Genomic DNA, 27,816 nt, shown 5'->3' with positions numbered 1-27,816 from the left:
AATGGGACTTTTGAAGAAACAAATTCAAGAGATGGAAAAAGAGATGAGGACCTCTAGATCTCGATTTTTGGAGCAACAAGAGCTCCTAGCAGAAATGTCCCGGGAAATGGACAATTTGTTGAGGGAAAAGCTGAAAACGCAGGCAAATTTTCAAGATTTGGAGAAAAAGTACAAAAAAGCGAAATTCGCATCAAGGGAGCTGGCGAAAATCCTGGAAAACGACCTGTGCGGCACACCTACCACAAGCCACGCCCCTTTTGATTATCGATCGGACGAGGAGGCATCGATTTCGCTATTCGAGCAGTCTAGAAATCGATCGAAGCTCCAAAAAGAGCAAGCCGCAGCGCTCAGGTCAAAATTCTAAATTGAGCTACGCTAGTCGCGTTTGGGCTCATTTTGAAGCTCTAAACGCCAGAAACTTGGAAATCAAAGTTTCACTGAAAAATACCCGAATTTTCCAGAATTATGACAATTTAAAGTTTTTAAATTTTTTTTGGGTCTTACCACGAAAACCTAAATTTTGAAAATGGACCAAACCTTGTCGTGTTTGGGCTCATTTTGAAGCTCTCAACATCACAAATTCAATGAAACCTTTCAAAAGTCGCCTACCTAGCTGAATAATCACCGCGGCTGGCACATTGCTAAGATCATCGCCAGCCATTGCTACCGTATCACTGATCGTATGGGTTCGATTATGGTGTCGATGGATGAATCCATTTTCATTTGACGACGGCGGCGGTGGCGGTGAATTGTCTTCTAAAGACGTTCCACCTGACGTTGTCGTCGTCGTCTGGGCTGATGACGTGGCGAACGGCAGCTGCAAAATGTTTTAGATTTTTTTGCAAAATTTTTTTCAAAAAAAATTATTAAATTTTAAAATTGGCTAAAATTACGAAAAATCGAAATTTTAGTATTCCAAAGCCCGAAAAAAGAGTCCAAAAGGCAGGATTCTGGTTGCTATGGGAAACCAGGAGGGCCGATAGAGTGAGAGACGCAGAGAAAAAGAGAGAAAAAGAAAAAGAGACGCAGAGAACATCTCAAAACTCATTATAGAAGAAAAACCCGAAATTTGCAAAAAATCGCGAAAATTCCAAAAATTCCAAAAAATTTCGAAAAAAAACTTTTTTTTTCAAAAATATTTGAAAACATGATTTCTAGGTAAAAAATCCTTGAAAAAAGCATTTCAAACATTTTCTAAACGCGAAAATCCCATTTTTCTAGTGTTTCTGAGCGGTTTTCCAAAAAATGCACGAATGGCGCAGTGGGATTTTCAGGAAACTCCACTACCAATCTAACGACCCGAGTTCGATTCCACTCGGTGGCAAATTTTTTTTGCCGATTTTTTAGATTATTTTCCGACTGTTTTAAAGCTGAAAATGGTCGGTTTTTGAGATTTTCGGAAAAATCTGAAAAAATTTTTTTTTCGAAAATTTTTAAAATTGTAATTGATAGCTAATTAAAGCTAATTATAGGTTTTCGAGTATGAAATTTCTGAATTTCGAGCTCAAATTCTGTTTTAGAAGCGTTGAAAACCTCAAAAAGCTCAAAAAATGGAACTTTTTACATTTTTCAAGTTTCAGTAATTTTAGGCCAATTAAGACAAATTAAGACCAATTTATAGGTTTTTCGACTTCAAAATTTTGATTTTTGGGTCGAAAATATGGTCAAAAAGCTAAAAAACGCATCAAAACATCGCTAAAATTCATGGAATTCGAGATACAGCGAAAGAAATGGAGAAAGAGAGACGCAGGGAAAGAAAAAAAGAGGAAAAGTCGAAAAAGGAGAAGAAGGAGAAGAAGAAGAAGGAATCCAAAAGTAAACACTTTTTTGCTCTTTTTTTGAGCAAAAAAAAAAGCGAAAAAGAAGAGGAAGAAGACAGAGTAGATAGATTGATGAATATGTTCGACGATGTCTTTTTTTCCAAAAAAATCCCCAAAAATATTTTTTTTCGGATTATATATTTTTTGAAATTCCGGTAATTTCTATCAATTTCCTAAAATTTTTATACTATCAATCTGAAAAAATTGCTCAAAAACACCCAAATAAAGTCCCAAAAGTGTTCCGAAAATCCAAAAAAAAATGTTTTTTTTTTCAAAATTTTCAGATTACTGTAATTTTCGTTCCAGACTGAAAATTTGTCTGAAAATTGCAGACTATACTAAACAAGTATAGAGCTTTAATTTTGTAGTTGATACTTATCTCCTAGCTACCGTAGTTTTTGAGTTATGAAAGTTTTAAAGTTTATAGACGGCTTTGTGGCGTCAGGAGCCGCCAGGAGCCTCAATCACCTTTAAAGGCGCATAACTCCAAAACTACGGTAGGTACTGGAAAATTGTCGACTACAAAAATGAACCTCAAAACTCGAGCTTCAATTATGTAGTTGACACTTTTCCCTAGCTACTGTAGTTTTCGAGTTATACGCCTTTAAAGTAAGATGCGTCCTTGGGCACTGTGAGCGGCGGTGGACAGGCGCTGAAGGGAGCTTCTAGCAACTTCAAAGGCGCATATTCTTTATTCAAAATAATCGCGCGGGTGAACGAGTAAAAACCCCTGCGTCTCTACAGCGCCTCTACAGGTTTGGACACTCTCTACACGTTTTTTTACTCGTTCACCAGCGCGATAATTTTGAACAGACAATAACTCGAAAACTACGGTAGCTATCAAAAAAGTGTCAATTACAAAAATGAAGCTCTCGTCGTCTTCAGTATAGTCTGAAAGTTTCAGCCAAAAATTTGAAAAAAAAATTTTTAATGCTCAAAAATTTTTTGAGCACTAAAAAAGTCCAAAAAAGAGCAAAAAGAGCACATTTTGTGTGTGCTCCACTTCATGAAGATAATAAAATCTGATGATGTTGTAGTAATAGTGAAACAAAAAAGAAAAAAAAAATTTTTTTCTTTTTTCTCATAGTGAAGTGCTCCGTTTGGAGCTCCGCTAGGAGCTCCATCCGAGCACAAAATTAATTAGTTGAGCGAAAAAGAAGAGAAAAAACAGAGTGTGTGTGCTCACGGAGCATGAGATGATGTGGTGGGAAAAATGAGCTGAGCACAGGCGGTGTGCTCTTTTTTATGGGAAAAATGGAAACTGGGATTTCTGAAAATTGTCCCCAAAAAGTTTCAAAAAGACACTTAAATTTTTTTGACCTCAATTTTTTTGATGTTTGAACCAATTTCTAGCGCTCCAAACGGCCTGAAAATAGTCTAGAACAATTTTTCAAAAAATTTGCCACCGAGGGGAATCGAACCCGGGTCGTCAGATTGGTAAATTTGGGACCCACTGAGCCAAATGTGCTATTTTTCGAAAATGAGCGGAAAGTTGATTTTTAGAGTGTCTAGGGGTCTAGAAATGCTAAATCAACTTTTTCCAGTCGAAAATACAGTTTCGGTGGGTTGCTTACTAGAAACATCGGAAAACGGTGGTATTTTCCGGAATCTCACTCATTTTCAGCCTGAAACGTTGGTTTTTAGCGTTTTTCAACCCAAACATACGCTTTAAAACCCTCTAAAACCCCCTGGAAACCCTAAAAATCAATTATTTGCCTATTTTCGAAAAAATGCACATTTGGCTCAGTGGGTCCAAAGTTTCCCGATCTAACGACCCGGGTTCGATTCCACCCGGTGGCAAATTTTCTGAAAATTCGTTTCAGACTATTTTCAGGACGTTTGAGGCGTTTAAAAGTGGTTAGAACACCCAAAAATTGAGTTTAAAGATCGAAAATTCAATTTTAGCAGAAATTAAAAAAAAAATCTTTTTTCAAAAATTTCAGAAACTAAAAAACTCACATGATATCTCTGACTACTTGTACTTCTCATCCTATTTCCATTATTTTGGTGGTTACTGTAGTTTCGATTTACAGTACCAGTACCATTCGGATAATATCCACCGTAGTACGGTGCATTTCCATTCAGATACATCTCTTCTGTAGTCTTTGTAGTCTTCTTCGCCACGTCATCAGATGACGTTGTTGGTAGAGTTGGAGATATCTGTAAAAGTTCCAAAAAAATTAGTGATCTCAAAAATTTCAGAAAAAACCGAAAAAATTGAAAAAAAATTTTTTTGAACTTTTTTCCAAATTTTGAGATTACTGTAATTTTCGTTCCAGAACCTCAATTTCTCTGAAAATTTGAGACTACACTAAACAGAACTCGAGCTTTAATTTTCTAGTTGAAACTTTTTCCATAGCTACCGTAGTTTTCGAGTTATGCGTCTTTAAAATTGATAAACGTCTTTGTGACGTCAAACCTCTGTAAAGTTGGCAGTGTCAATTTTAAAGGCGCATAACTAAAAAACTACAGTAGCTATGAAACATTTGTCAACTAGAAAGTTAAAGCTAAAGCTCAAAACTTCATTTTTGTAGTCGACACTTTTTTCCTAGCTAGCGTAGTTTTCGAGTTATGTGCCTTTAAGGATGGCGCGCCCCGCTTCCTTCAGGCGCCCGGCAGATGTGACACGCCAACTTGAAAGGCGCATAACTCCAACACTACGGTAGCTACTGAAAAACTGTCAACTACAATGTTGAAGCTCAAGCTCAAAGCTTCATTTTTGTAGAAAACAATTTTCGCTAGCTAATGTAGTTTAGGAGTTATGCGCCTTTAAAGTTGCTAGACGTCGTTGTGATGAGGTCACACCTTTTTCAAGTTGGCTGTGTCAACTTTAAAAGAGCATAACTCAAAAACTACGGTAGCTATGGAAAAACTGTTAACTACAAAATTGAAGCTCTAGTCTTGTTTGGTACAGCCTAGAAGTTTCAAAAATGTTGGTCGCCTGGAACAACAACTACAGTAATCCAAAAATCGAAGCGATTTTTGGGAATCAACTAACTTATAAATGAGTATACCTAGAAAAAAAAAGAGCCAAAAAAAAGTGTCTCCTATGAGCTTCGGAGCCCTCAAAAAAGAGGAAATAGGAGCTCATTTCCGATGCAAAAAATGCGTCTCCCCCTCTCTTTTAGTAAGTAACCTAAAAGTCCAAAAAGTCAGAGAAAGGTAAACACTCTCTTTCTTCCCTCTTATCCCTCACTGGTCATTTATTTTCCGGGTCCATGAATAGTGGATTAAGGGGGCTCCATTTGTTCTAAAAATTTAGGAAAGATCCAAAATTCCAGACTTTTGGAGGTTCTAAGACTCAAAAATATGCAATAATCTTCTGGGAACCAAGCAAAACTAGGAACTCAGCCATTTTCGACTCGAAAAGTCGATTTTGAGCACTTCTAGACCCGAAAATACGCTCTAAAACCATCTAAAACCCCCTAGAAACTCTAAAAATCGAGTTTTCGTACATTTCAGAAAATTGCACTTTTGGCTCAGTGGGTCCCAAATTTATCAATCAGACGATCCGGGTTCGTATCCCCCCGGTGGCAGATTTTTTGAAAATTTGTTTTAGACTATTTTTAGAGGTTTTTGAGCGTTTAGAAGTAGTTGAAGCAACAAAACACTGAGTTTAAATGTCGAAAATGACTCAGTTAAGTGAAAAACCCCAACAAAAATAGAAACTCAGTCATTTTCGACTCGAATAGTCAATTTAGAGCACTTCTAGACTCAAAACTACGCTTTAAACCCCTCCAAAACCCCCTAGAAACCCTAAAAACCAAGTTTTCGCTCATTTTTCGGAAAATTTCACATTTGGCTCAGTGGGTCTCAAATTTACCAATCTCAAGGTCCGGGTTCGTATCCCCCGGCAAATTTTTTGAAAAATCGTTTTAAACTATTTTTAAGACGTTTCAAGCGTTTAAAAGTGGTTAGAATCCCCAAAAACTGAGTTTAAGAGTCTTTTTAACCTTTTTAGATGGAAATTTTCAAAAAATCGGCCTAGCTGTCCAAAAATTTGGTTTTCTAGGCCATCGTTTCTTTTTTTTTTGCACTTCAAGTGGTCCAGTTAGTCTCAAGGAGTTCTCTTTTAAGTGCCAAAGGAGTTCACACATACTGCACTTCAGAATTTTTGAACGTCTTCTGAATTCAGAATTCAGAAGAAGTGAATCCTAAAAATGTGGGAATTTAGTTACTGATGGCCCAGGAAAATAAAACTTACCAGTCGGTTTGCGCCCCTTCGGGGCTAAACCTCCTGGCCTCCGGTTACAGTACCTTGGTGGATCTCCTCCCTTCTTCTCTTTACTGTGGTGAAACCAAGGAACGTCTCCAGAAGACTTCAAAATCGAAATTTCGAAATTAGAAAAGGTCGGGCCTAAACTAATAAAAATGTCTGATTCGCCTGTCCAGGTTTCAGCTCAATCGGTTAACTTTGAGTTGGTGCACAGCCACGCGACATAGCGCTGGACCACTCATAGTAACCAAAAAAAGATGATGGCCTTGAAAACCAAAAAATTTCGAAAAACTAGGCCTCCAATTGATTTTAGACCAAGTGACCTAGCTTTCCAGATCTTTGGTTTTTCTAGGCCACCTAATAGTAAGGGGGAAAGCTTAGAAAACCACATCTAGGCCATTAGGCTAAAAATCCGCCTGTGGCCTAGAAAACCAAAATTTTGGGTTTCTAGGCCAGCAATTGATTCTTGGCAAAGTTCTTGGCAAAGTGGCCTAGGTTTTCAAATATTTCGTTTTCTAGGCCATCAACGGTTACTTTCGCGCTTCAAGCCACTTTAGTGTATAAGAAGAGACGGTGGCCTAGAGAAACCAAAACTAGGCGACCAGGTCGAGAAACGGCTGATGGCCTAGTTCCAAACATCATGAAAATGGTCTAAAACGAATTTTCAAAAAATGTGCCACCGGGTGGAATCGAACCCGGGTCGTAAGATTGGTAAATTTGGGACCCACTGAGCCAAATGTGCAATATTCGGAAAATCAGCGGAAACTTGATTTTTAGGGTGTCTAGGGGGTTTTAGATGGGTTTAGAGTGTATTTTGGGGTTTAGAAATGCTATAAACCAACTTTTCAGCCAAAAATGACTATTTTAATGGGTTTAGAGCGTGTTTTTTTGGTCTGGGAACCTTTAAAAAGTCTAAAAATGTTATTTTGCTTAAAAGTGCTCAAATTTTACTGAAAAAAAAACTGCAAAAACTGCAAAAAATGCGAAAAAATCTCAGTCGAAAAAGGAGGGGCTTAACTATAAAAAGAATAGAAAAAAGGGGAGAAAAAGGCACCCCATCAGAAGGGAATACACTATTTTTTATGTGAAAAAAGGGGAGGAGGGGGACCCTCCTCACTACAATTATCTGTGTCTTTTTTATACGTATATATAGAAAAAAAACATGGAAAAACATTTTTTTTTGTCTTTGTCTCTCTAGAGAAAGAGAGGAAAATTGGCCTCGTTCCGTCTTAGAATCTCTGCAAGAAGAGGGAAAAAACAGAAGGAAAAAAATGGTTATAAATTTGGCACTTGGGACCCATTGAAAATCCGAAATCTGCGTTTTTTTGGGAACTTTTTTTTTCAGAATTTGTTTTTGCAAAATTTTGAATCCACTTTTTTGAGAACGTGGTCTGGACCACTTCAAAATAAGTGCTACTATTGTTTCTAGCTTGTTTGGAGCTTCAAAATAAGCCCAAACACGACTAGTCTAGCTCAAGTTTGAATTTTGACCTACCAACCGCGACGCGACAGCAGCGCGTTGGTCGAAAATCAAAATTGAGCTAGTATAGTCGTGTTTAGGCTCAAATTAAAGCTGAAAACGCTAGGAATTCAGAAAACTTAGTTTTAGCTGGAAAAGTTGAAAATTAAAAAAGTTACAGTAATTTCAAAATTTCGAAAAACGATTTTTTTGAAAAATCTATTTTTTCCTTACTTTTTTTTGGAATTTTTTAATCGAAACTTAACATTTTGAATTTCTTATGTTTTGCGCTCCAAAATGAGCCTAAACACGACTAGTCTAGCTGAAATTTGGATTTCGACCGCGACGCGACCGCAACGCGCTGATCAAAAATCAAAATTGAGGGAAAAGAGTCGTGTTTGGGCTCATTTTGAAGCTGTTAGCTTGCCAAATCCAAAATTGAGGTCTTCAGAAACAAACAATAAAAATCAACAAGGCTACGATAGTTTTCAAATTTGCGACATATTCGAAATTTTGGAACTACCGTAACTTTTTTCATTTCTCACGGATTTTGGAAATTCTCTTAGATTTATTCTTGAAAAATTAGAGGCGTCAAAACGAGCCTAAACACGACTAGTTTCGCTCAATTTTGATTTTTGACCGGCGCGTTGCGGTCGCGTCGCGGTTGGTGTATCAACATTCTAAATTGAGCTATCCTAGTCGTGTTTAGGCTCATTTTGAAGCTCTCAACGTCACAAATTCAAATTTTTACAGATTTTTCAAGTTGGATTGCTGAAATTTTCAAAAAAAAAAAACTTAAATTACCTTTTTCGCTGTCCCAGGGGCTGGTGGTGGGTCCTTGTTGCTCATTTTCTCAAATTTTCTAGAACAAAAACATTTTTTAATGATGAAAAATGCGAAAAAAACGAGTTAAAAAATCAAATTACTGTGAAAATTACAGATTTTATGAAAATTAAAATTTTCAGATTTTTCAAAAAAAAATTTCAGAAAATTTTTTATTAAAGCTAAAAAATCGAATACAAAATCATAACAACAAAAAATCGATAATAAAGAAAAAATGATTATTTCCGGAATTTGTGAATCCACATGAGCATGGTGACCAGTGTCAGTGTGAACCTGAAAACATTTTTAATGGTCCATTGCTCAGCTTAAAATTTAATTTTTCTAGAATTTTTTTGTCGATTTGTGATCAGCAAGAGACAAGCTTTCAAATGAGCCCAAACACGACTAGTCTAGCTTAAATTTGAATTTTGACCCACTAACTGCGACGCGACCGCAACGCGCAGGTCAAAAATCAAAATTAAGGGAAACTAGTCGTGTTTGGGCTCAATTTGAAGCTTATACTTTTTTGAGCACCAATTTTTAAAAATTACAAAAATCCGTCCAAAATGAAAAGAGTTACGGTAGTTTCAAAATTTCGGATCAGCCTAAAAACTTGAAACTACTGTAACCTCGCCAATTTTTCAGTTTTTCTTTATGAATATCAAATTTTCGGGTTTGCCATAACTAGAGCTTCAAAATGAGCCCCCATACGACTAGGCTACGCGCACTTTGAGTTTTGAGGTTAGAGACGCAGTGTGTCTCGCTTCTCTGGCGCTCTAGCCACAAAAGTGCGCGGAGCCTAGTCGTGTGGGGGCTTATTTTGAAGCTTTTTTCTTGCTCTACATGAATCCGTTGGATAATTTTGAAATTTTTGTATTTTAAGCTGAGCAATGAGCCCTACCACGTCGTCAAATAGTTCATGTGCTCGTTGCGGACGTTGATATTGGTCTGACCGCCGATAGGACCACCCGGGACCGTAGTTTCTGGAAAAATTCAGAATTTTGGAACTCTGGGTAGGCGGGAACTCCAAAAATTCGAAAAAAAATTTCAAAAATTCCCAAAAGTCGTCAATCTAGACCAAAATTCTGGAAATTTTCTATTTTTCCGCCTCATTTCTTTTCAATTTTCCATCTAAACCTACCATATGCCGCATCCAACCACACCGGCTCCGTTCCATGCCATTTTGCCATCTGCTCCAGATCCCTATAGTACCAGACGCCTTGTTCTGGAACATTCTGACCCACGAACTGCGGACGTTGCTCAGTTTTTCGAACAATCGCTTCGAGGATTACTGTACCCTGTGGATTGGTTTTTGCGTGCGATTCCGGATCGAAATAAAACGTCGGAAGCCAACCTCGATTGATTAGGATCACTTTTCTGGAAAAATTGGCGATTGCTCAGCTTAAAAATCAACATTTTCAAAAAAATCATAGCGGATTCATAATCAGCAAGTGATGAGCTTCAAAATGAGCCCAAAAACGACTAGTTTAGCTATACTTTGAATTTTGACCCCTGCGTTGCGGTCGCGTCGCGGTCGAAATTTAAATTTCAGCTAGACTAGTCGTGTTTAGGCTCATTTTGAAGCGCAAAACATAGGAAATTCAAAATGTTAAGTTTCGATTTGAAAATTCCAAAAAAAAGGTACAGAAAAATCGATTTTTTCAAAAAACATTTTTTTTCGAAATTTTGAAATTACTGTAACTTTTTTTATTTTCAAATTTTTTAGCTAAAACTAAGTTTTCAGAATTTCCGGCGTTCTCAGCTTTGAAACGAGCCCAAACACGACTATACTAGACACGACTATACTAGCTCAATTTTGGTTTTTGACCAGCGCGTTGCGGTCGCGTCGCGGTTGGTAGGTCAAAATTCAAAGTTGAGATAGACTAGTCGTGTTTGGGCTCATTTCAAAGCTCTTCTCATCACAAATTCAACTACAGTAATCCGCACCCTGTATTTTTGAGCCTAAACGGTGTAATCAGGTGTCCTCCATGACTGCTCATCTCGTTTTCCGACAGCATTGAGCCAACCGATGCGCTCGTCTTTTTCGCCGGATCAAATCTGCCACGTGGCGAGATAACGAACTCTTTTTGATGGAGGAATTCACCGGTGACACGTACTCTACAGTACTCCAGCGGTTCCAGGGAGGAGCTGAAAATTGAAAATTTGGGAGAATTTTTTTTTGAAAATCTTGATTTTTCGGGATTTTGAAACCCAAATTTTTAAATTCAGCTTGTTTAGAGCTTCAAAATAAGCTCAAAAACGACTAGGCTAGCTCAATTTTGAATTTTGACCCGCGCGTTGCGGTCGCGTCGCGGTCGAAATCCAAATTTCATCTAGACTAGTCGTGTTTAGGCTCATTTTGAAGAGCAAAACATAGAAAACTCAAAATTTCAAGTTTCGTTTCAAAAATTCCAAAAAAAAGCACAGAAAAAATCGATTTTTTCAAAAAATTTTTTTCGAAATTTTGAAATTGCTGTAACTTTTTTAATTTTTAACTTTTCCAGCTAAAACTAAGTTTTCTGAGTTTCTAGCGTTTTCAGCTTCAAAATGAGATCAAACACGACTAGTTTCAATTAATTTCGAATTTTGACCAGTGCGTTGCGGTCGCGTCACGGTTGGTGGGTCAAAATTCAAAATCGAGCTAGACTAGTCGTGTTTGGGCTCATTTTGAAGCTAAAAACACGCTTATTTTGAATGTGTTAAATTTAGAACAAAATATCTGAAAATAAAAAAGTTATGACAAAAATTTAAAATTTTCAAAAAAAAAATTGTTTTTGAAGGAGAATACCCAATTTTTGGGGGTTCTAACCACCTTTTAACGCTCTAAAACCCCAAAAAATGGTCGAAAATAATTTTTTAAGAAATTTGCCAGCGGAGGGAATCGAACGCGGGTCGTCAGATTGGTAAATTCGGGACCCACTGAGCCAAATGTGCAATTTTCGGAAAATCGCTCAAAAACACTGGAAAAACTCAATTGAGCCCAAACACGACTATTTTCGCTCAATTTCGAAATTTGACTAGTGCGTTGCGGTCGCGTCGCGGTCGGTGGGTCAAAATTCAAAACTAACCTAGACTAGTCGTGTTTGGGCTCATTTTGAAGCTCATCACTTGCTGATTATGATTCTGATGATAATTTTCGAAAAATATTCTTTTAAAGCTGAGCAATCGCTCAAAAATATTTCCAAAAATTCAATTTTTACCAAAACAAGTCATGTTTATACTCATTTTGAAGCCCTAAACGCCAGAAATTCATAATTTTAAGTTGAAAATTGATAAAAATCACCTGCTCAAGTCATCAGGCAATTCAATTGCCTCCTGACTGAGTCTCGATTTCAAATGCTCAATTAGTTCCAATTTCCAAATCAATCGATAAATTTGCCAAACTCCCAATGAAAATGCGAATGCTGGCAGGCCTAGCATTAGGATGGATCCCGTACTCCATTCGATTTTTTTCGATTTCTTGTTTTTGGAATTTTCCGAGAAATTTGGCGATTTTTGGGGCGTGTCGAGGTCCAGAATTTGAGAATTTCGAGTTGAGAATTGAGTGGAGGAGGAGGTCTGAAAATTAATTTTTCGAAAGTTTTGAGTTTTTTGGAAAATTCGAAAAAAAAAAAATTTTTTGGAATTTTTTCCAAAATTCGAAAACCGGGAAAATGGATTTTTTGTAATTTTTCAGGAACTTTAAAGCGTTTTAACCACATTTTCTGGATTTCTCATGTTTTTAGCTTCGAAATGAGCTCAAACACGACTAGTCTAGCCTAACTTTAAACTTTGACCCACCAACCGCGACGCGACCGCAACGCGCTGGTCAAAAACCGAAATTGAGCTAGTATAGTCGTGTTTGGGCTCGTTTCAAAGCTGAGAACGCCGGAAATTCTGAAAACTTAGTTTTAGCTGGAAAATTTGAAAATAAAAAAAGTTACAGTAATTTCAAAATTTCGAAAAAACATTTTTTTTTTGAAAAAATCGATTTTTCTGTACTTTTTTCTGGAATTTTCGAATCGAAACTTCAAATTTTGAATTTCCTATGTTTTGCGCTTCGAAATGAGCCTAAGCACGACTAGTCTAGCTGAAATTTGGTTTTCGACCGCGACGCGACCGCAACGCACTGGCTAAATTTCAAAATTGAGCTAGACTAGTCGTGTTTAGGCTCTTTTTGAAGCTAATACAATTTCAAACACAACCCAGAGAAAATTGACCAAATTCGTCGAAAATGAAAACAGTTACGGTAGATCCAAAGTATCGAATATGTCACAAAATTTGAAACTACCGTAACCTTGTTGATTTTCAACAAATTTTTCTGAAATTTGAAATTTCGGTTTTAGAATTATTTCAGCTTCAAAATGAGCCCCGATACGGCTAGCTTTGGTCAATTTTGAATTTTGACCCGCGCGTTGCGGTCGCGTCGCGGTCGGTGGATCAAAATTCAAAATTGAGAGAAACTAGTCGTGATTGGGCTCATTTTGAAGCTAAAATTGCAATGAATTCAAAAATATAAAATCTAGATCGATATATCTGAAAATGAAAAAGTTATGACAGAAATAAAAAATTTCAAAAAAATTTTTTTTTCGGAATTTTTTCAAAATTAAAAATTTTCCTTAAAAAACCGAAATTTGATATTTCCAGAACTTGATCCATGTGCTTAGATATAGAGAAATATGAGATTTTCCAAAAAAATTTCTTTTGAAAATTTTTTTTGAAATTTTTGAAAACCCAAAATCTTGAAAATTCTAAAAAAATTCCAATTTCATGAGTTTTTATTCCGAAGAAAAATTTTTTTTTTAAATTAAAAAAAAAAATTTTTTTGAAATAATTTTTTGAACAATTTCTAAAAGGCGAACAAATACAGTAACCTTGAAAAATTGATAATTTTGGTGTTGATGTTGAGTGAGGAGTAGTCGTTGTCCTCCTCCTCCTCCTCTTCTCAATGCCATTTGAATCGCCCATCGAAACGCCATCTGTCTTCTTTGGGACCACCTGTCCCCTCGTTGTCCTTTCTTTCTATATATATATAATTACATATATATAATAATTATCGTCTTTTAATTTTGGATTATTCAATTTATAATTAATTTGTTTTTCAAAATTATAAAATCCAATTAAAACTCTAATTTTTCGAATCTCCCAATTCCAAACAAAAAGGTTTTTTTTCAGATTTTTGCTCTCAAGTTAAGTACTTTACGCTCGGAACTACAACTTTTGAACATTTTGAGGTTTTTGAAATTTGCTTTAACGTTTTCCGAAATTCAACAAATTTCTTTTAAAAACAACGATTTTAACAATATAGAAAGAGCGATAACGATAACAATTTGGGACGGATCAATGGATGGAGAGGGAGGCTTCCGTTCGGTCGGGAAATTTAGCCGACCGACCAACCCCGCCGACCGTTGTCGTGCATTTGTGCGTCAACGTGTTTGCATACGCTGCATTGTATTTTACGACAAACTACTCACTAAAAGCCTCGTTTGTCGTAAAATAAAGTGCTTCGTACGCAAAAATTCGTGTTTTTATGCGCAAAGGCACGAAATCGGTCAGCTCGGTCGGCTGGGTCGGTGGTCGGTCGGCGATTCTCGACCGACCGAAATGGAAGCCTTATTTTAGATAGAAAGTTCAGAGAGACAAAAAAAAGTGAAAAAAATAGTAATAGGGAAAAAATCAATGGAAATCATGATTTTTTTGGCTCAGAGTGTAGTCTTTTGTAGTTGCAAAAATTAATACTTTCAGCTCAAAAATTGCATTTCTTTTTTGAAGATTTTAGACTGAAAAAACGAGAAATTCCGGGCTGAAAATTCATAAATTTCAAACTAAATTCCAAATTTTCCGCCAAAAATTGTTGATTTTCAAGTGAAAAGTCGGTTTTTCAATCAAAAATTCCAAATTTTCAGCTCAAAATGCAGAATTTCGTGCTGTAATTTTCGATTTTTCAGCATTTTTTGCGGAAATTCAGGCAAAAAACGACTTTTTGAAGGGTTTTTAGATTTTTAAGGGACTTTTAACAACAGAAAAATTAGAAAAATTGAATGGACAACAACAACAATGAAGAAGAAGAAGAAGATGGATGAAAAACAATGAAAAAAGGTAAAAACAGAAAGAGAAGAAAAAAAAACCACGTAGCAAAAATTGTCTTCTGAATTCTAACGACGTCCACCTCGACCGCCTCGACCGCCACCTCTTCCGCCTCCAGCCTTCTTCGCGCCTCCGCCACGTCCTCTTCCACGTCCCTTGGTCTTTTCCTTGGCCTTCGCGGCACGAAGATCCTTCTTCATACGGCTGAAAATTAGAACTTCAGACATTTTTCAGACTTTTCGGCCCATTTCAGCCGAATTTTCAGCTTTTCTAGTTCATTTTCAATGAATTTTCAGTCAATTTTCAGTCAATTCACACTTCTAGCGTCAAATATACGATTTCAAACCGTTTTTTGACGAATGTCGGTTCATTTTCAGCCAATTTTCAGTCAGTTCGAGCCACATTGAACGGCTAGTCTAGCTCATTTCCAGCAAAAATTCTAGCTTTTCCAGCTTTTCGGCCTTTTTCAGCCAGAATTTCAGTTGTTTTCCTCTGATTTTTGACGATTTTTGGCTCATTTTCAGCCAATTTTTCAGACAGTTTGAGCCACTATGAACGGCTATTCTAGCTCATTTCCAGCAAAAATTCTAGCTTTTAACCCTTTTCAGCCAAATTTTCAGCGTCTCATCTGATTTTTTCGCTTTTTTCTCTGTTCATTTCTAATGAATTTTCAGCTAATTTTCAGCCAATTCACACTTCTAGCGTCAAATAAACGATTTGAAACCATTTTTGACGATTTTAAGCTCAATTTCAGCGCATTTCCAGCCAATTTTTAGCGATGTTTCGCGTGGAATTTCATCAATTTTGAGGTGGATTTTTAGCTAATTTTTCTTAACTTTTCAGTCATTGCAAAAGACAATTCTAGATCATTTTTAACCAATTTTCAATTTTTAGCGATAATTGGTGCCAATTTTCAGCGTCAAATAGACAATTTCAGACAGTTTTAGTTCATTTTCAGCCAATTTTCAGGCTAATTTCGACTAATTTCGGGGACTTATTTCAGTCGATTCTAGACCATTTTCAGCTTCTATAATCTGATTTTTGACGAAATTTGGTCCATTTTCAGCCAATTTTTCGCTAATTCTCAGTCAATCAACACTTCTAGCATCAAGTAGATGATTTCAAGCCAATTCTGATGAATGTAACCTCATTTTCAGCCTATTTTCAGCGATTTTCAGCCAATTCATGCTGCTAGCGTCAAATAAACGATTTCAAGCCATTTTTGATGATTTTTGGCTCGTTTTCAGCCAAATTTCCAGCCAATTCTCACTCACCTATCCACCAATTTGTACTGTCCACCTGGCCGTGCCGTCTTTCCCTTCTTTCCTTTGGTCATTCTCACCAATTCCACCTTTTTCTTCTCCTTCCTTGTGGCATTCGCATAGACCTTCTTCATTTCTCGAACCTTCTCCGAGTGCTCCATTTGATCGTTCTCCAGAATTCCCTCGGCCTTCTTCTTCGCCGATTCCAGTTTTCGTTGCATTCTGAAAGGAATTTATGAGTTTTTAGTGATTTTCGGTCATTTCTGAGCATATTTGGAGTCGTTTCAAGCCTATTTTTCGTCATTTTAATAATTGGCTATTTTAAACGTATTGGGGGGTCATTTTAAGGCTAAATCATGCCATTTTACGCCTAATTCGGTAATTTTTAGCTCAATTTAAGTCGTCTTAAGCCAAATGACATCAATTTCTAGCCTTTTATTGGTCATTTTAAGCCTATTTTTGGGGGATTTATTAGCGTATTTGGGTCTATTTTGTGTCATTTTGGCCTAATTCTATCATTCCGCGCCTATATTAGGTCATTTTGGGCATTTTTGGGGTGATTTGAAACCTTTTTGGTCATTTTGAGCCAATTTTAGGTCATTTTATAGCAAATTTGGAATCATTTTTAGTCCATTTTGGGTCATTTTTACTATAATTTAGGTCATTTTAAGCCTATTTTTGTCATTTTGAGCCGATTTTTGGTCATTTTCAGCATATTTGGGGTTATTTTATAGCTTAGTTTAGGCCATTTTAAGCGTATCTGCGCTCATTTTCAGCCGAAAATAAGCGATTTTCAGTCAATTTCCTAGCTTTTGGATGTTTTTCTGATCTTTTTCAGCTCCAAACTTTGGAGTCCAAAAATTAGCAATTTCAACTCAATAACTTCTAAAAATACCTAGCTTTGCTCATTTTCGGGTCTACGTGTCGTTTTCAGCAGAAAATAAGCGATTTTCAGTCAATTTTCTAGCCTCTGAAGGGGTTTTATGATCTTTTTGAGCTTTTAAAATGTGCAATTTCAGCTCAAATGCTTGCTTGGCTTGAGCGTCTTGTTGGTTTTTTTAACTCTAAAGCTGAGCAATTTCAGCTAAACAAACACAAAATATGTCTTTTCTCATTTCAGAGCGAATTTGACGTTTTCAACCTGGAAATCTGCGATTTACTGTCAATTTTCCTAAAATATGTCATAAGGGCTATTTCAGATCACTTTTTGATCGATTTTTGCTCATTTTCAGCTTGAAATGTGCGATATTCAGCCAATTTTCCGGCTTTTTAGCTGTATAAATGATTAATTTCTGCTCACAAAAAAAATCATATTTTCTTAACTTTTCGCTCAATTTTCAGCTCAAAATAGGCGATTTTCAGCCAATTTTCCCACAAAAAAGTGTCAAAAAACATCGATTTCAGCTCAAATTCTGACGATTTCTGCTCATTTTCGGCTAGAAAGATGCGATTTTCAGCCAATTTTCTAGCTTTCAAGGGGTTTTCTGGCTTCAAGGGTATTTCAGCTCATTTTTAGAGTGATTCGCTCATTTTTCAGCTAGAAATACACGATTTTCAGCCAATTCCCCACCCATCACTCACTTCTTTTGCTTCCTAGCCCTCGCCTCAGCCACCTTCTTCGACGGTCTCGCATTGAATTCGCGCATTCTCTCGCGATACAACGCCACCTGCTCCTTGGTAACGGGTGTCTGTTTGAAGTAGTGCTTCTTCTCGTCCTCCACAAACCAATCCGGCAGATCCTCATCGTTGTTCGCATACCGATTCCACGCATTCTCCTCGAGCTCTCTGGCGGACTTCGATGAATAAATCATTTGTTCTCCGATGGCCAGCTGTTCGGGGGTTAGTCTTCGCTTCTTTTCCACTGGTTTCATGTCTTCTCCAATGATCTTCTTATCAGCTTTCCTCTTCGTGGCTCTTGTTCCTTCGTCCTCGTATCTCTCCTCCTCGTCGTCGTCCAAATCGATTTGAGCGTCGAAACGACTCAGTTTCTCTTTGGCCGCGTCGTCCATCTCGGCGTCGGATTCAGAATCCGAGGCCATCTCGACGTCTTCTCCTGGAAAAATCAGAATGTTTTGATTCGTAAAATTCCAAATTTGTGATTTTTTTTTGCATTTTAAGCCTCTTTTCGGTCATTTTAAGCCTAATCTAGGTCAGTTCACGCTTAAATTAGGTCATTTTGGGACTTTTTTTTTTCGTCACTTTCAGTATATTAGGGATCATTTTAAGACTATTTGGGGTCATTTTTAGCCTATTTTTGGTCATATTTAGGCTATTTTTAATCATTTTCAGCCTAGTTTTGGTCAATTGAAACATGTTTGGCCCATTTTAAAGGTGGGGGGACATGAAAAAAAAATAATGTTCTCGAAATTCCGTTCAAAGATGCCCCTCGAGGAGTTGAACTTGTGAGGGCGATGATTGAGGGTGCGGCGCCGCTACCGACTGAGCCACGCGGGCAAAAAGAAAGCGCTAGAAGTGCAGAATATCTGATTTACGAGAATTTTTGATTCCAAAATTCAAAAAACGCGAAATTTTCGAAATTCTAGAGCAAAACTGAGCTATTTACAGCTATTTTCAGGTTGGAAAATGCGATTTTCAGCACTAACTGCTCTAGAAAACCGACTTTCAGAGTTTCGGACCCAAAAATGAGCAATTTACAGCCAATTTTAGTTTGGAAAATGCGATGTATAGAGCTCTAAATGCTCCAAAACGCCGTAAAGATGATGGATCTTCAGTCGGAAATCTCAAATTTTCGCTTAAAATAAGATCATTCCCTAGCTCCAAAATTCAGAAAATCGCAAATTCTAATAATCCAGATTATCAACTTTAGACCAAAAATGAGCAATTTCCAGCCAATTTCAGGCGAGAAAATGCGATTTTTAGAGCTCAAAATGCTCAAAAAGACCGTGGAAAGTCGATTTTCAGCCGGAAATATCAAAATCCCTCTACAATGTGATCATTTCTAGCTCGAAAACTCAGAAATTCACGAAAATCAAAATTTCCAGATCTCGGACCAAAAATGAGCAATTTCCAGCCAATTTCATTTCCAGCCAATTTTTTTCAAGCTTTGAAATGCAGTGACAAAGATTTTAGACTATAAAATCCTGAAAACCTCAAATTTTCGGTGCTTCTAGCTCCAAAAAAATATGTTTCTTACTTTAAAAACGCGGCGTTTCACCTCCAACCTCGTCAAATCATTTTTTGGCTGAAAATCGTCTCAATATCTAATTTTTAATTCTAAATCATTCAATTTTGGGCTAAAATCTCAATTTCCGACTTCAAAACACCAAAATCGCATCTATCTCGAAAATCATAGCTTTTCAGTGATGTTTGAGCCGAAATTTGTCAATTTGCGGCTCTAAAATCTCGGATTTTCAGCCAAAATTGCCGATTTCAAGACCAAATCCTCACCATCTTTGGTATTAAAACCATCGTCATCCGCGCCATTCTTGCCCTTCTTCTTTTTCTTGTTTCCATCGTCAAACGAGACCGTATTCTCATACTTCTTCGTCTCCTTCTTCTTCTTGCCAATATGCTTCTCGATCGCATTCATCTCGTCATCGTCGTCCTCATCCGAAATCAGTCCGGCGATTTCCTCTTTCTCGAACCACGATTCCGTCCGAACGTTCTTCTTCTCCTTCTTCGAAAGTCCCGAGTTCACCGTATGGATCAGTTCATTCTCATCCTCATCTGAATCCTCGCCTCCTACTTCTTGCTCATGCGTCTCCCATTCGCCGTCACCGAGTCCTTCCTCGTCGTCCGAATCTGAAAATGTACATGAAATTGGAATTTTGGCTAGGTTTTCAGCAGGAATTTCAGGAATTTTCAAACTCGATTTTCTTCGCTACAAGATGAAAATGGCTCCATTTTCAGCTAAAAACCCTTATTATCTCATTTTCTAGCTATTTTCAGCTCAAGATCAGCTATTTTCTAGCTTTTTGAACTTAAAAGAGCCATTTTCAAGGTCTTTCCTGATTTAAATTAGGCCTTTAACAGGCTTTTCTTAGGCCTAAATTAGGCCATTTTCTAGCTATGCTCGCTTGGAAATTGGTCATTTTTTCGCTAGTTTTTCAGTTGAAAATGATCCAATTTCGAAGTTTTTGGCACAGATTAGGTCAAAATGAGCCATTTTCTAGCTTTTCCAGGCCTAAATTTGATGAATTATAAGGTTTTTTTAGTTGAAAATGGGCAATTTTCTATCTATTTTCAGCTCAAAATGAGCCAATTTCAACGTTTTTGGCATAGATTAGGTCATTTCGTAGGTTTTTTTTTCCGGTCAAAATGAGCCATTTATTGCTATTTTTTTGGTTTAAATTCGATCAATCATAAGCTTTTTCTGGTGAAAATCAAGCTATTTTCTAGCTTTTTTCAGTGACAATTAGAGCCTATTTCAGCCAAAAAACCCATATTATCTCGATTTCGATTTCTAGCTCAAAACCAGCTGTTTTCTGGCTATTTTAAGTTCAAAATGAGCCATTTTTAAGGTTTTTCGGTTTGAAAAGCCGAAAATCGCAATTTTCGGCTCAGAAAACGGCTGAAAATAGCGAAATTTCCAGGTAAAGCCACTCCCTCCCTCCCCAGCCCCTCCATCCCGCCCCCTTACCTTCCACATTCTCAAAATCGGGCGCCTGCGTCTCCTTGGTAATCTCCGCCAACTCCTTGGCCTTGCGAATCTTCTTCAACTGGAACACCTCCTGATCCTCAGCCTGTGGTCCCTCGTCTCCATCAATAATCATTTTAAGCTCTCTTCTCTTCAAAACCCTGGCTTTTGCCTTCAACATCTTCTTCTTTTTCTTCTTCAGAGCCGCTTTTTCGTCCTCCGATGCTTTGGCGATGAGCTCATCGATCTCAGCCATAGCCCGATCCTCAATTTGCTCCTCCGTCAGATCCTCCTCAATCTCTACATCCTGCGCTTCTCCTTCCACGGCTTTCCGTTCGGCTTCCAGAGTTTCCAGCATGGATTTTCGCCAGCGAAGGAGCACTCTGAGCTCTCGAGGACCCAGAACTTTGACGTCTTTCATGTATTCCACAACTTCTTCTGTCGTTTTTTCGTGGTTTTTCCATTTTGGATCGTCTAGAAGGATCACATTTGCCTCTCCCAGAATGTCTAGATATCCTGAAGATTTGATGAAATCCGAGGCATTGACCTTTGAGTGAATTGCCAGAGAATTGGTATCGTATCCCTCTGCCTTTGCCTTCTTCTGCTTCCCAATCAACATATTCTGGGGGTTCGGCTTCGTTCCCTCGGATCCATCTGGAAGAAATTCAAATTTGGGGTTATTTTAAGCCAATTTTCAGCATATTTTTGGTCATTTTAAGCCCCTCGGTTCATTTCGAGACGGCCCACGGTCCAAGGGTACATCGAGGGTACATCGAGGTCTTAGGGTACATTGGTTCTGAGGGTACATGGGATCTTAGACTGTAAGGCGTTTTAGCCTAAGCCTATAATTTTGAGCAGAAAGCAAAATGGTATGTATAAAATATTGATTGACTTTTTTTGTCCACCTACATGCACCGAACAATCCAATGTACCCTAAGAACTCGATGTACCCTTTTTCGATGTACCCTTGGATACTGGGCCTTTCGAGACTATCCTAGACTATTTTAGGTCATTTTAAGCATAATATTTGGAATCTTTTAAGCATAATTGAGATCATTTTACGCCTCGTTTATGATAATTTTTAACATATTAGGGGTCATTTGAAGGCTATTTTTGGTCATTTTAAGCTTAATTTCAGTTATTTCAAGACTATTTATGGTCATTTTACGCCTCTTTTTGGTCATATTTAGACTATTTGGAGTCATTTTCGGCCTAATTTTTGTTATTTTAAGCCTAATTTAGGTAATTATAAGACTATTTTTGGTCATTTAAAGAATATTAGGGATCATTTTTAGCATATTTCTGGTCATTTTCAGCATATTTTCAGGCATTTAAAGCATATTTTGGGTTATTTTTAGCCTGTTTTCGATCATAGTAAGACTATATCTGATCATTTTAAGCATATTTCAGTTCATTTTACGCTTAGTTGTGGTCGTTTTGAGCCTTTTTTGGGTCAATTTTCAGTATATTTGGAGTCACTTTAAAGGTGGGGGGGGGGACAGGAGATTTTACGGGGGATTTTTGTAGCTAGGGTATGCATTCTACCGTGACGGTGTACAACGCTTAATGTCACTCTGCGTACAGCTGTCGTCCTCGCCTTTATGTATGCAATCGGGCAGCGGCTTTCTCTTTGCACGCGTAGCTCAGTCGGTAGCGGCGCCGCACCTTCAACACTCGCCTCGACAAGTTCAACTCCTCGAGGAGCATATTTAAACGGAATTTCGACAAAATAATTTTCCTCATGTCCCCCCACCTTTAAGAATATTTTCGGTCATTTTAAGCGTTACTTGGGTCATTTTGAGCCTAAATCTACCGTTTTCGAGTTTTTAAAGCACTAAATTTGAATTTGGCGCGTTGACAGCTTCAAAATGAGTATAAACAAGGCCAGATTCCATGAAAGCATCTTGGATTACTGTAGTCGGCTCATTTTAAGCTCTAAAAACGCGGGAAAACGCGGAAAAATTTCTGATCATTTTAAGCATATTTGGAGTCAATGTTAGGCTCTTTTAGGTCATTTTTGGCCATTCCAAGCACATTTGGGCTCATTTTAAGCCTAATTTTTTTTCGTTTCAAGCCTCTTTTTGGTCAATTTTCAGTATATTTGGAGTCACTTTAAGACTATTTTCGGTCATTTTAAGCGTTACTCGGGTCATTTTGAACCTAAATCTGCCGTTTTCGAGTTTTTAAAAGCACTAAATTTGAATTTGGCGCGTTGAGAGCGAGCTTCAAAATGAGTATAAACAAGACCAGATTCCATAAAAAGCATCTTGGATTACTGTAGAAGCTCTAAAACGCGGGAAATTCAAAGTATCAGAAAAAATCACTGAAATATGATACGAATTTCTCAATTTTGCCCGATTCTAGCCGTTTTAAGGCTCATTTTAAGCTCTAAAAACGCGGGAAATTCAAATTTTAGAGTCTCGAAAATTACCTGGATTGGCGAACACCTTCTTCGGATCGAGATACTCGGCGCCAACCTTCTCGGGCTTCTGATACACCTCACAGACGACGAAGATCTCGGCGGATTCGAGACGAGACGCAGCTGGTTTCCAGACGTGGACCCGTTTGAAGAGTTTCTCGAAAACGCGAATCAGACACGAATAATCGTTGGAACGGAACACTTTCGTCACAAAAGTACCGCCTTTTCGGAGGATTTGAGTGGCGAGTTTGAGGGCGGACAGCGTGAGACAGTTCTGTTGGAAGGCGTCGTGGACCCAGTTGAGACCCACGTTTGGAGCACCGTCGTGGAGCACACAGTCCGCCTGGAAATAGGTTTGGGTCAATATTTAGGTCGAAATGAGTCATTTTAACGGTTTTCTGGAAGAAATTAGGTTATTTTTGAAGGATTTTCTGGGCTAAATTTGGCCGATTTTGAGCCATTTTAGAGCAATTTTCAGTTCTAAATGAGCTATTTTACAGATTTTTCGAGCTTAAAATTAGCCATTTTAAGGTTTTTATGGTTCAAATTAAGCCATTTTCAAGGTTTTTGAGCTGTTTTCTAGCGTTTTGAAGCTTCAAATGAGCCATTTAAATCTTTTTCAGTTAAAAATGAGCAATTGTCAAGGGTTTCCGTTTAAAATTAGGTCATTTTTGAAGGAATTTCTGGTCAAAATCAAGTCATTTTTAAGCTATTTTCTAGCTATTTTCAGTTCAAAATAGCTATTTTCTAGCTTTTCAGAGCTGAAAATAAGCTTTTTCACGGTTTTTCTAGCCAAAATTAGGTCATTTTGAGCATTTTTTTTGTCAAATCTAGGTAGTTTTAAACTATTTTGAAGCTCATTTTCAGCCAAAATGATCCATTTTTTAGCGTTTTTCAACGAAAAAAAAAGCACTTTTAGTCAATTTTCATCGAATTTTCAGTCGTTTTCCGGCAAAATTTGGGATAATTTGAGCCATTTTAGTTGATTTTGGGACTATTTCTGCTTGGATCAACAGCTGGCGATTTGAGCCGATTTTAGGTCGTTTTCTAGCCATTTCCAATTCAAAATGAGTCATTTTCAAGGGGTTTTCGACAAAATTTATGTAAATTGTTAGCTATTTTCCGTTCAAAATCATTTTCAGAACACACAAACTCACACTCCACGTCTTCAACTCCTTCTTGATGGCGGCACGCGTCTCATTGGTGGTGATGTCTCCTTGAAGAGCGATACAGTTCTTGATGGGCTTGATTGGCGCCAAATCCACTCCTGGAAGATAGGAAATTAGGATTTTTAGAGTCTGGGGATCAAAAATAGCCAGCTTTGAGCGATTTTGAGGTCAAAAACTTTGAAAAATCAATAGTTTCAGGCCTGAAATCGAATTTCTGAGTCATTTTATCGTTCTGAGGCGATCAGTAGCACTTCAGGTCGAAAAAGACCAATCTTAACCGATTTTTAAGATCTAAAACCGAATTTTTTCGTCTCAGAATCATTAAAAATCATTCCAGACCAAAAAAACGATTTTAACCAATTTTTGAGCTGAAAATCGCTTTTTTCGGGTCTGGTCGTCTTGGAATCGTTAAAAATCATTCCAGACCAAAAACGAACCATTCCAGTCGATTTTTGACCATTTTTAGCTGTTTTGAACCGACTTTTCAGGCTTTAAACCGAGAAAATTCGGGTTTTTTTTCACATTTTTTCGACTTTTACGCGATTCTATCGATATAGACTGTTTTAGGATCAATTTCCCCCCGTTCCAGAAAATTTTCAGGTCGAAATTTCCCATTTTTCAGCGGATTCCTCCCAATTTTTTGCATTTTCCGCGTACCAACGATCAAACTGGAGACGGGCATGAACTGCGAGGCGACTTGCATCCATCCTCCGGGAGCTGCGCACAAATCAACGGTGGCCCGTGATTTTTCGAGAAACTCGAAGCGTTTGTTCAATTGGACCAACTTGAATGCGGCACGTGATCGGTATCCTGGAAGAAAATCGATTTTTTAAGGACTTTAAGCCGGAAAATCGACTTACCAGCTTCTTTGGCGAGCTTGTAATACTTATCACGACGCTGTTTTCCGATTTTAACCTTCTTTCCCATGATTTGTTATATTTTTTACCCTGAAATTCGTTTAAATCAGAGGTTTTTGGGTTGAAACAGCTAGAAATAGGCGAAAATGGAGGTTTTTGGGAGAAAAAAAGACGAAAAACGAGGAATAAAGGCGAAAATATGTTTTGTCCGGTGGAGCGCACTTGCTGCTGCAAAAGTTTAGGCCAATTTTCATCGGCATAGTGCCAAGTTGAGGACGACACTGATAAAATTTATTTTCTACTGAAATCCTGATTTCCAGACTACTTTTTCTTGTTCAGAACATTTTCAGCTAATATTAATCCGAGAAGTAATTATTCTCCGTTTCAAAACGAATTATAGTACCTGAAATAGGATCAAACACAAAAGAACAACGAGTACTTTTATAAAAAATCAACAATTTATTGAGGTTTCCATTTGGGGGATTAACAAATATTAATTTATTTCTTTCCCTTCTTTCCTCCCTTCTCGCCAGAGGTGGCAGCGGCGGTGGCGGTGTCGACGACGAGGGTGTCGTGGCATCTTCCACAGTAGTGTCTGTTGGCGTGTTGGGCCATGAAGACTCCTCCTCCGCACGATGGCTGTTGGCACTCCTTGCGAAGACGGGTGATCTTGCCGTTCTCGTCGATCTGGAAGATAAGAAGTTAGGATAGATTATTGGGATATGTATATTGCTGTTATGAGATTTTTCAGCTAGGTAAAAACCTGGTAGTTAACCTAGCTGAATAACCCCCATTATAGGAGGTTCAAATCGACTCAGGAACTCTAATCCTCAGTCACGGAACTCTCAGAGGTCCTGACACCATATCAATAAAATTCTTCATCACCGTCGATAGCCCAGTTCTCTAGAACCTGTTGCACAGGTACTATGCTCCCCTTGTAGTACTTGAGGACAGCGAGCTTGACCTTCTTTGGCTTTCTCTTGTTCTTCTTTGGAGTGGTGTAGACCTTCTTCTTTCTCTTCTTGGCTCCTCCGAGAAGCTCAAGGTTGACGTAGATGGTGGCCTCGGCGTCGAGTCCGCAGTCGCTATCCTCGAGCTGACGTCCTTAACAGGTAAAAATCAAGAATGTGTCTAGCAGGGTCTGTCCTCAAAGTGCCCAACCTAGGTGGGGTGCTTCTCGAGATTCTGCGTGAAACGAAACGAACCGGCGAAGACGAGTCTCTGCTCAGCGGATGGGATACCCTCGGCAGCCTCGATCTTTTGCTTGATGCTCAAGACATCCTCGTTGGCGGCGACCTCGAGGTACAAGGTTCTGTTGAGTGTTTTGACGAAGACCATGGCTGGACTTGTAAACCCTAGTTCTGAAAAAATGCGATTTTTAGGAGGGAAAATCGAGCAAAAAGAGGTATTTTTGTGAGTATTTAGAAGAAAAAAAATCGAAATTTCAGCAAATATACGAAAAAACCCTAAAACCTGAAAAACAGGATTTTAGCAAAAATCTCAACGAATTTCCTAGAAAACCGAGCAAAAATATGCATTTTCCATGTAATTTGTGCTGAATAATCAAAATTTTCACTTCAAAAAACCCAAAAAAGCAGAAAAGATGAGTAAATTCCTCAAAATTTAGGTAAAAATTGCCGAAAATTGATGGAAAAAACGCGAAAAATAGGCCTAAAACCGACGCCTACCGTATAACCTGCACATCTAACTGGTGTGCGGCGGCGCGCGTTTGCGATGTTTTTGCGCGGTTTTTTGAAAAAGAGGTTTTCTTACAGAGAAAAAACGCGTTTTTAAAATAGGATTTCAGTAGTTTCAGGCGTAAAAAGACATGGAAAATGCTGAAATTTGCAAGAAAAAAATTTTTCAGAAGAAAAAAAAAATAAATTTCTCTGTTTTTCCCCTTGTTTTTGTACAAATTGCTAGTGTTTCCTGGGGAAAATCCAATATTCATGTGTTTTTGTGTTGTCTGCATTTCCCCCTTCTTTTTCTTCTCCTTCTTCCGGACCAGCTCTGTTCAAATCGATTCGACGCCGTGCTCTCTTCTCGTGGCTTCTCGAATTTCCAATTAACTCATTTCTCTGCGTCTCTCACTCTATTTATGCTCTCTCGTCTCTGGAAACAAGGAAAAACGGAGACAAATTGCGAAAGGAGCGAGTAAAAACTGTGTTTTTTGCTCTTTTTCTCTAAGAATACGTGCCATAAAAGAAGCACGAAACACAGCTCCTCCGTCCCTTGGGCTCATTTAGTTTATCTTTTTGAGCCAAGGAAGAGGAGAAAGACATATTCTTTCCCAATTTTTATGGCGACACATTTTCCCATTTTCTTCAAGTGACATTTGTTCTTTTTTTTCGAATTTTCAAAATCTTTTTTTCACTGTTGCCGCCCCTGAAAAGTTTTGAAAACGCCGCCCTTTATCATCGACCTCCGCAAGCAAAGTAAGTTGTTGCCCTCGTAGCCTGTGCGGTAACATACCCGTTTTTAAATCGAGAAGTCCTTTCCTTTAAAAGCGCCTTCCGCGCCTTACCCTTTAGCTGCATTCATAGCGCAAGCACAGGTAGAGAGGGGACTGCCGAAAAACGGGCCGTCTGGCGGGCGCGGAGTGCCGAAAAGCGAACAGTCGGCAGTCGAATCGCGCGCCGCCGACGGTCCGTCTGCAACGATTTGCGCCTCGAAGACGGACCGTCTAAAATGATAGCGCTTTCTTGACCTGTTCATCATTAAACAGGTAATAAACAATAAAAATTCTTTATTAAACTAATAGTTTCTGTGGATTGTGTATTGAAAAAATAACTCCAATTTTTCAAAGTTGAATTTTTATGATTAGAATGAGAGAAGACACAAATTCTATAGGGAACAGAACTTTGATTTTCTTTTTGTGTTTTCGCAAAATTCCAACTTTATAAAAATTCAAATTTTAAAATGCGAAGATTTTTTGCTCGTTCCTTTCGTTCTTTTTTCCTTCTTCGTTTCTCGTTTTCCACTTCTCTCGATTCTCAGCATTTCTCTCATTGAACAGTATTTTCCGCTTTTACCGTAAAACCTCCAATAGAACGACACCCGGAACGTCCACTTTGAGCCTATATATCTCACTTCTTTTGAAAGATATCAAAAAATGGTTAACTAGTAAAA

At 38.0% G+C, this 27,816-nt stretch overlaps 5 protein-coding genes across 5 annotated transcripts in view; all 5 read right to left on the bottom strand.

Annotated features, from left to right (window-relative positions):
- The window catches only part of CBG22469, a gene marked incomplete at both ends in the record, with an annotated part of 12,343 nt that extends 3,999 nt beyond the window's left edge, over positions 1-8,344 (bottom strand). Inside the window, 3 exons of the mRNA XM_045243496.1 lie at positions 610-817; positions 3,780-3,980; positions 8,300-8,344. Of these exons, the coding sequence (XP_045097576.1) occupies positions 610-817; positions 3,780-3,980; positions 8,300-8,344 (454 nt within the window). The remainder of the gene's footprint in view (positions 1-609; positions 818-3,779; positions 3,981-8,299) is intronic.
- Positions 8,345-8,556: 212 nt separating this feature from the next.
- Cbr-sft-1 lies at positions 8,557-13,275 on the bottom strand (the record flags this gene model as incomplete). Its single annotated transcript, XM_002641011.1, has 6 exons — positions 8,557-8,611; positions 9,219-9,300; positions 9,459-9,694; positions 10,265-10,465; positions 11,601-11,875; positions 13,171-13,275. 6 exons carry the CDS (start codon positions 13,273-13,275, stop codon positions 8,557-8,559), a joined length of 954 nt encoding a protein of 317 aa, XP_002641057.1.
- A 1,176-nt stretch (positions 13,276-14,451) lies between these two features.
- CBG22467 lies at positions 14,452-24,757 on the bottom strand (the record flags this gene model as incomplete). Its single annotated transcript, XM_045243495.1, has 9 exons — positions 14,452-14,587; positions 15,658-15,867; positions 17,227-17,698; positions 19,054-19,486; positions 20,238-20,896; positions 22,674-23,004; positions 23,819-23,928; positions 24,488-24,640; positions 24,691-24,757. 9 exons carry the CDS (start codon positions 24,755-24,757, stop codon positions 14,452-14,454), a joined length of 2,571 nt encoding a protein of 856 aa, XP_045097575.1.
- A 428-nt stretch (positions 24,758-25,185) lies between these two features.
- Cbr-ubl-1 lies at positions 25,186-26,025 on the bottom strand (the record flags this gene model as incomplete). The annotated part of the gene is made up of 3 exons (XM_002641009.1): positions 25,186-25,374; positions 25,613-25,791; positions 25,893-26,025. 3 exons carry the CDS (start codon positions 26,023-26,025, stop codon positions 25,186-25,188), a joined length of 501 nt encoding a protein of 166 aa, XP_002641055.1.
- Positions 26,026-27,207: 1,182 nt separating this feature from the next.
- Positions 27,208-27,816, bottom strand: part of CBG22465 — a gene marked incomplete at both ends in the record, with an annotated part of 2,820 nt that continues 2,211 nt past the window's right edge. Inside the window, one exon of the mRNA XM_045243494.1 lies at positions 27,208-27,370. Within this exon, the coding sequence (XP_045097574.1) occupies positions 27,208-27,370 (163 nt within the window). The remainder of the gene's footprint in view (positions 27,371-27,816) is intronic.

This window comes from Caenorhabditis briggsae, assembly GCF_000004555.2.
Source record: "Caenorhabditis briggsae complete genome, chrIII, whole genome shotgun sequence".
Lineage (NCBI taxonomy): Eukaryota > Metazoa > Nematoda > Chromadorea > Rhabditida > Rhabditidae > Caenorhabditis > Caenorhabditis briggsae.
The sequence above is the reverse complement of the archived record's forward strand: the minus strand, read 5'-3'. Positions and strand labels throughout refer to the sequence as shown.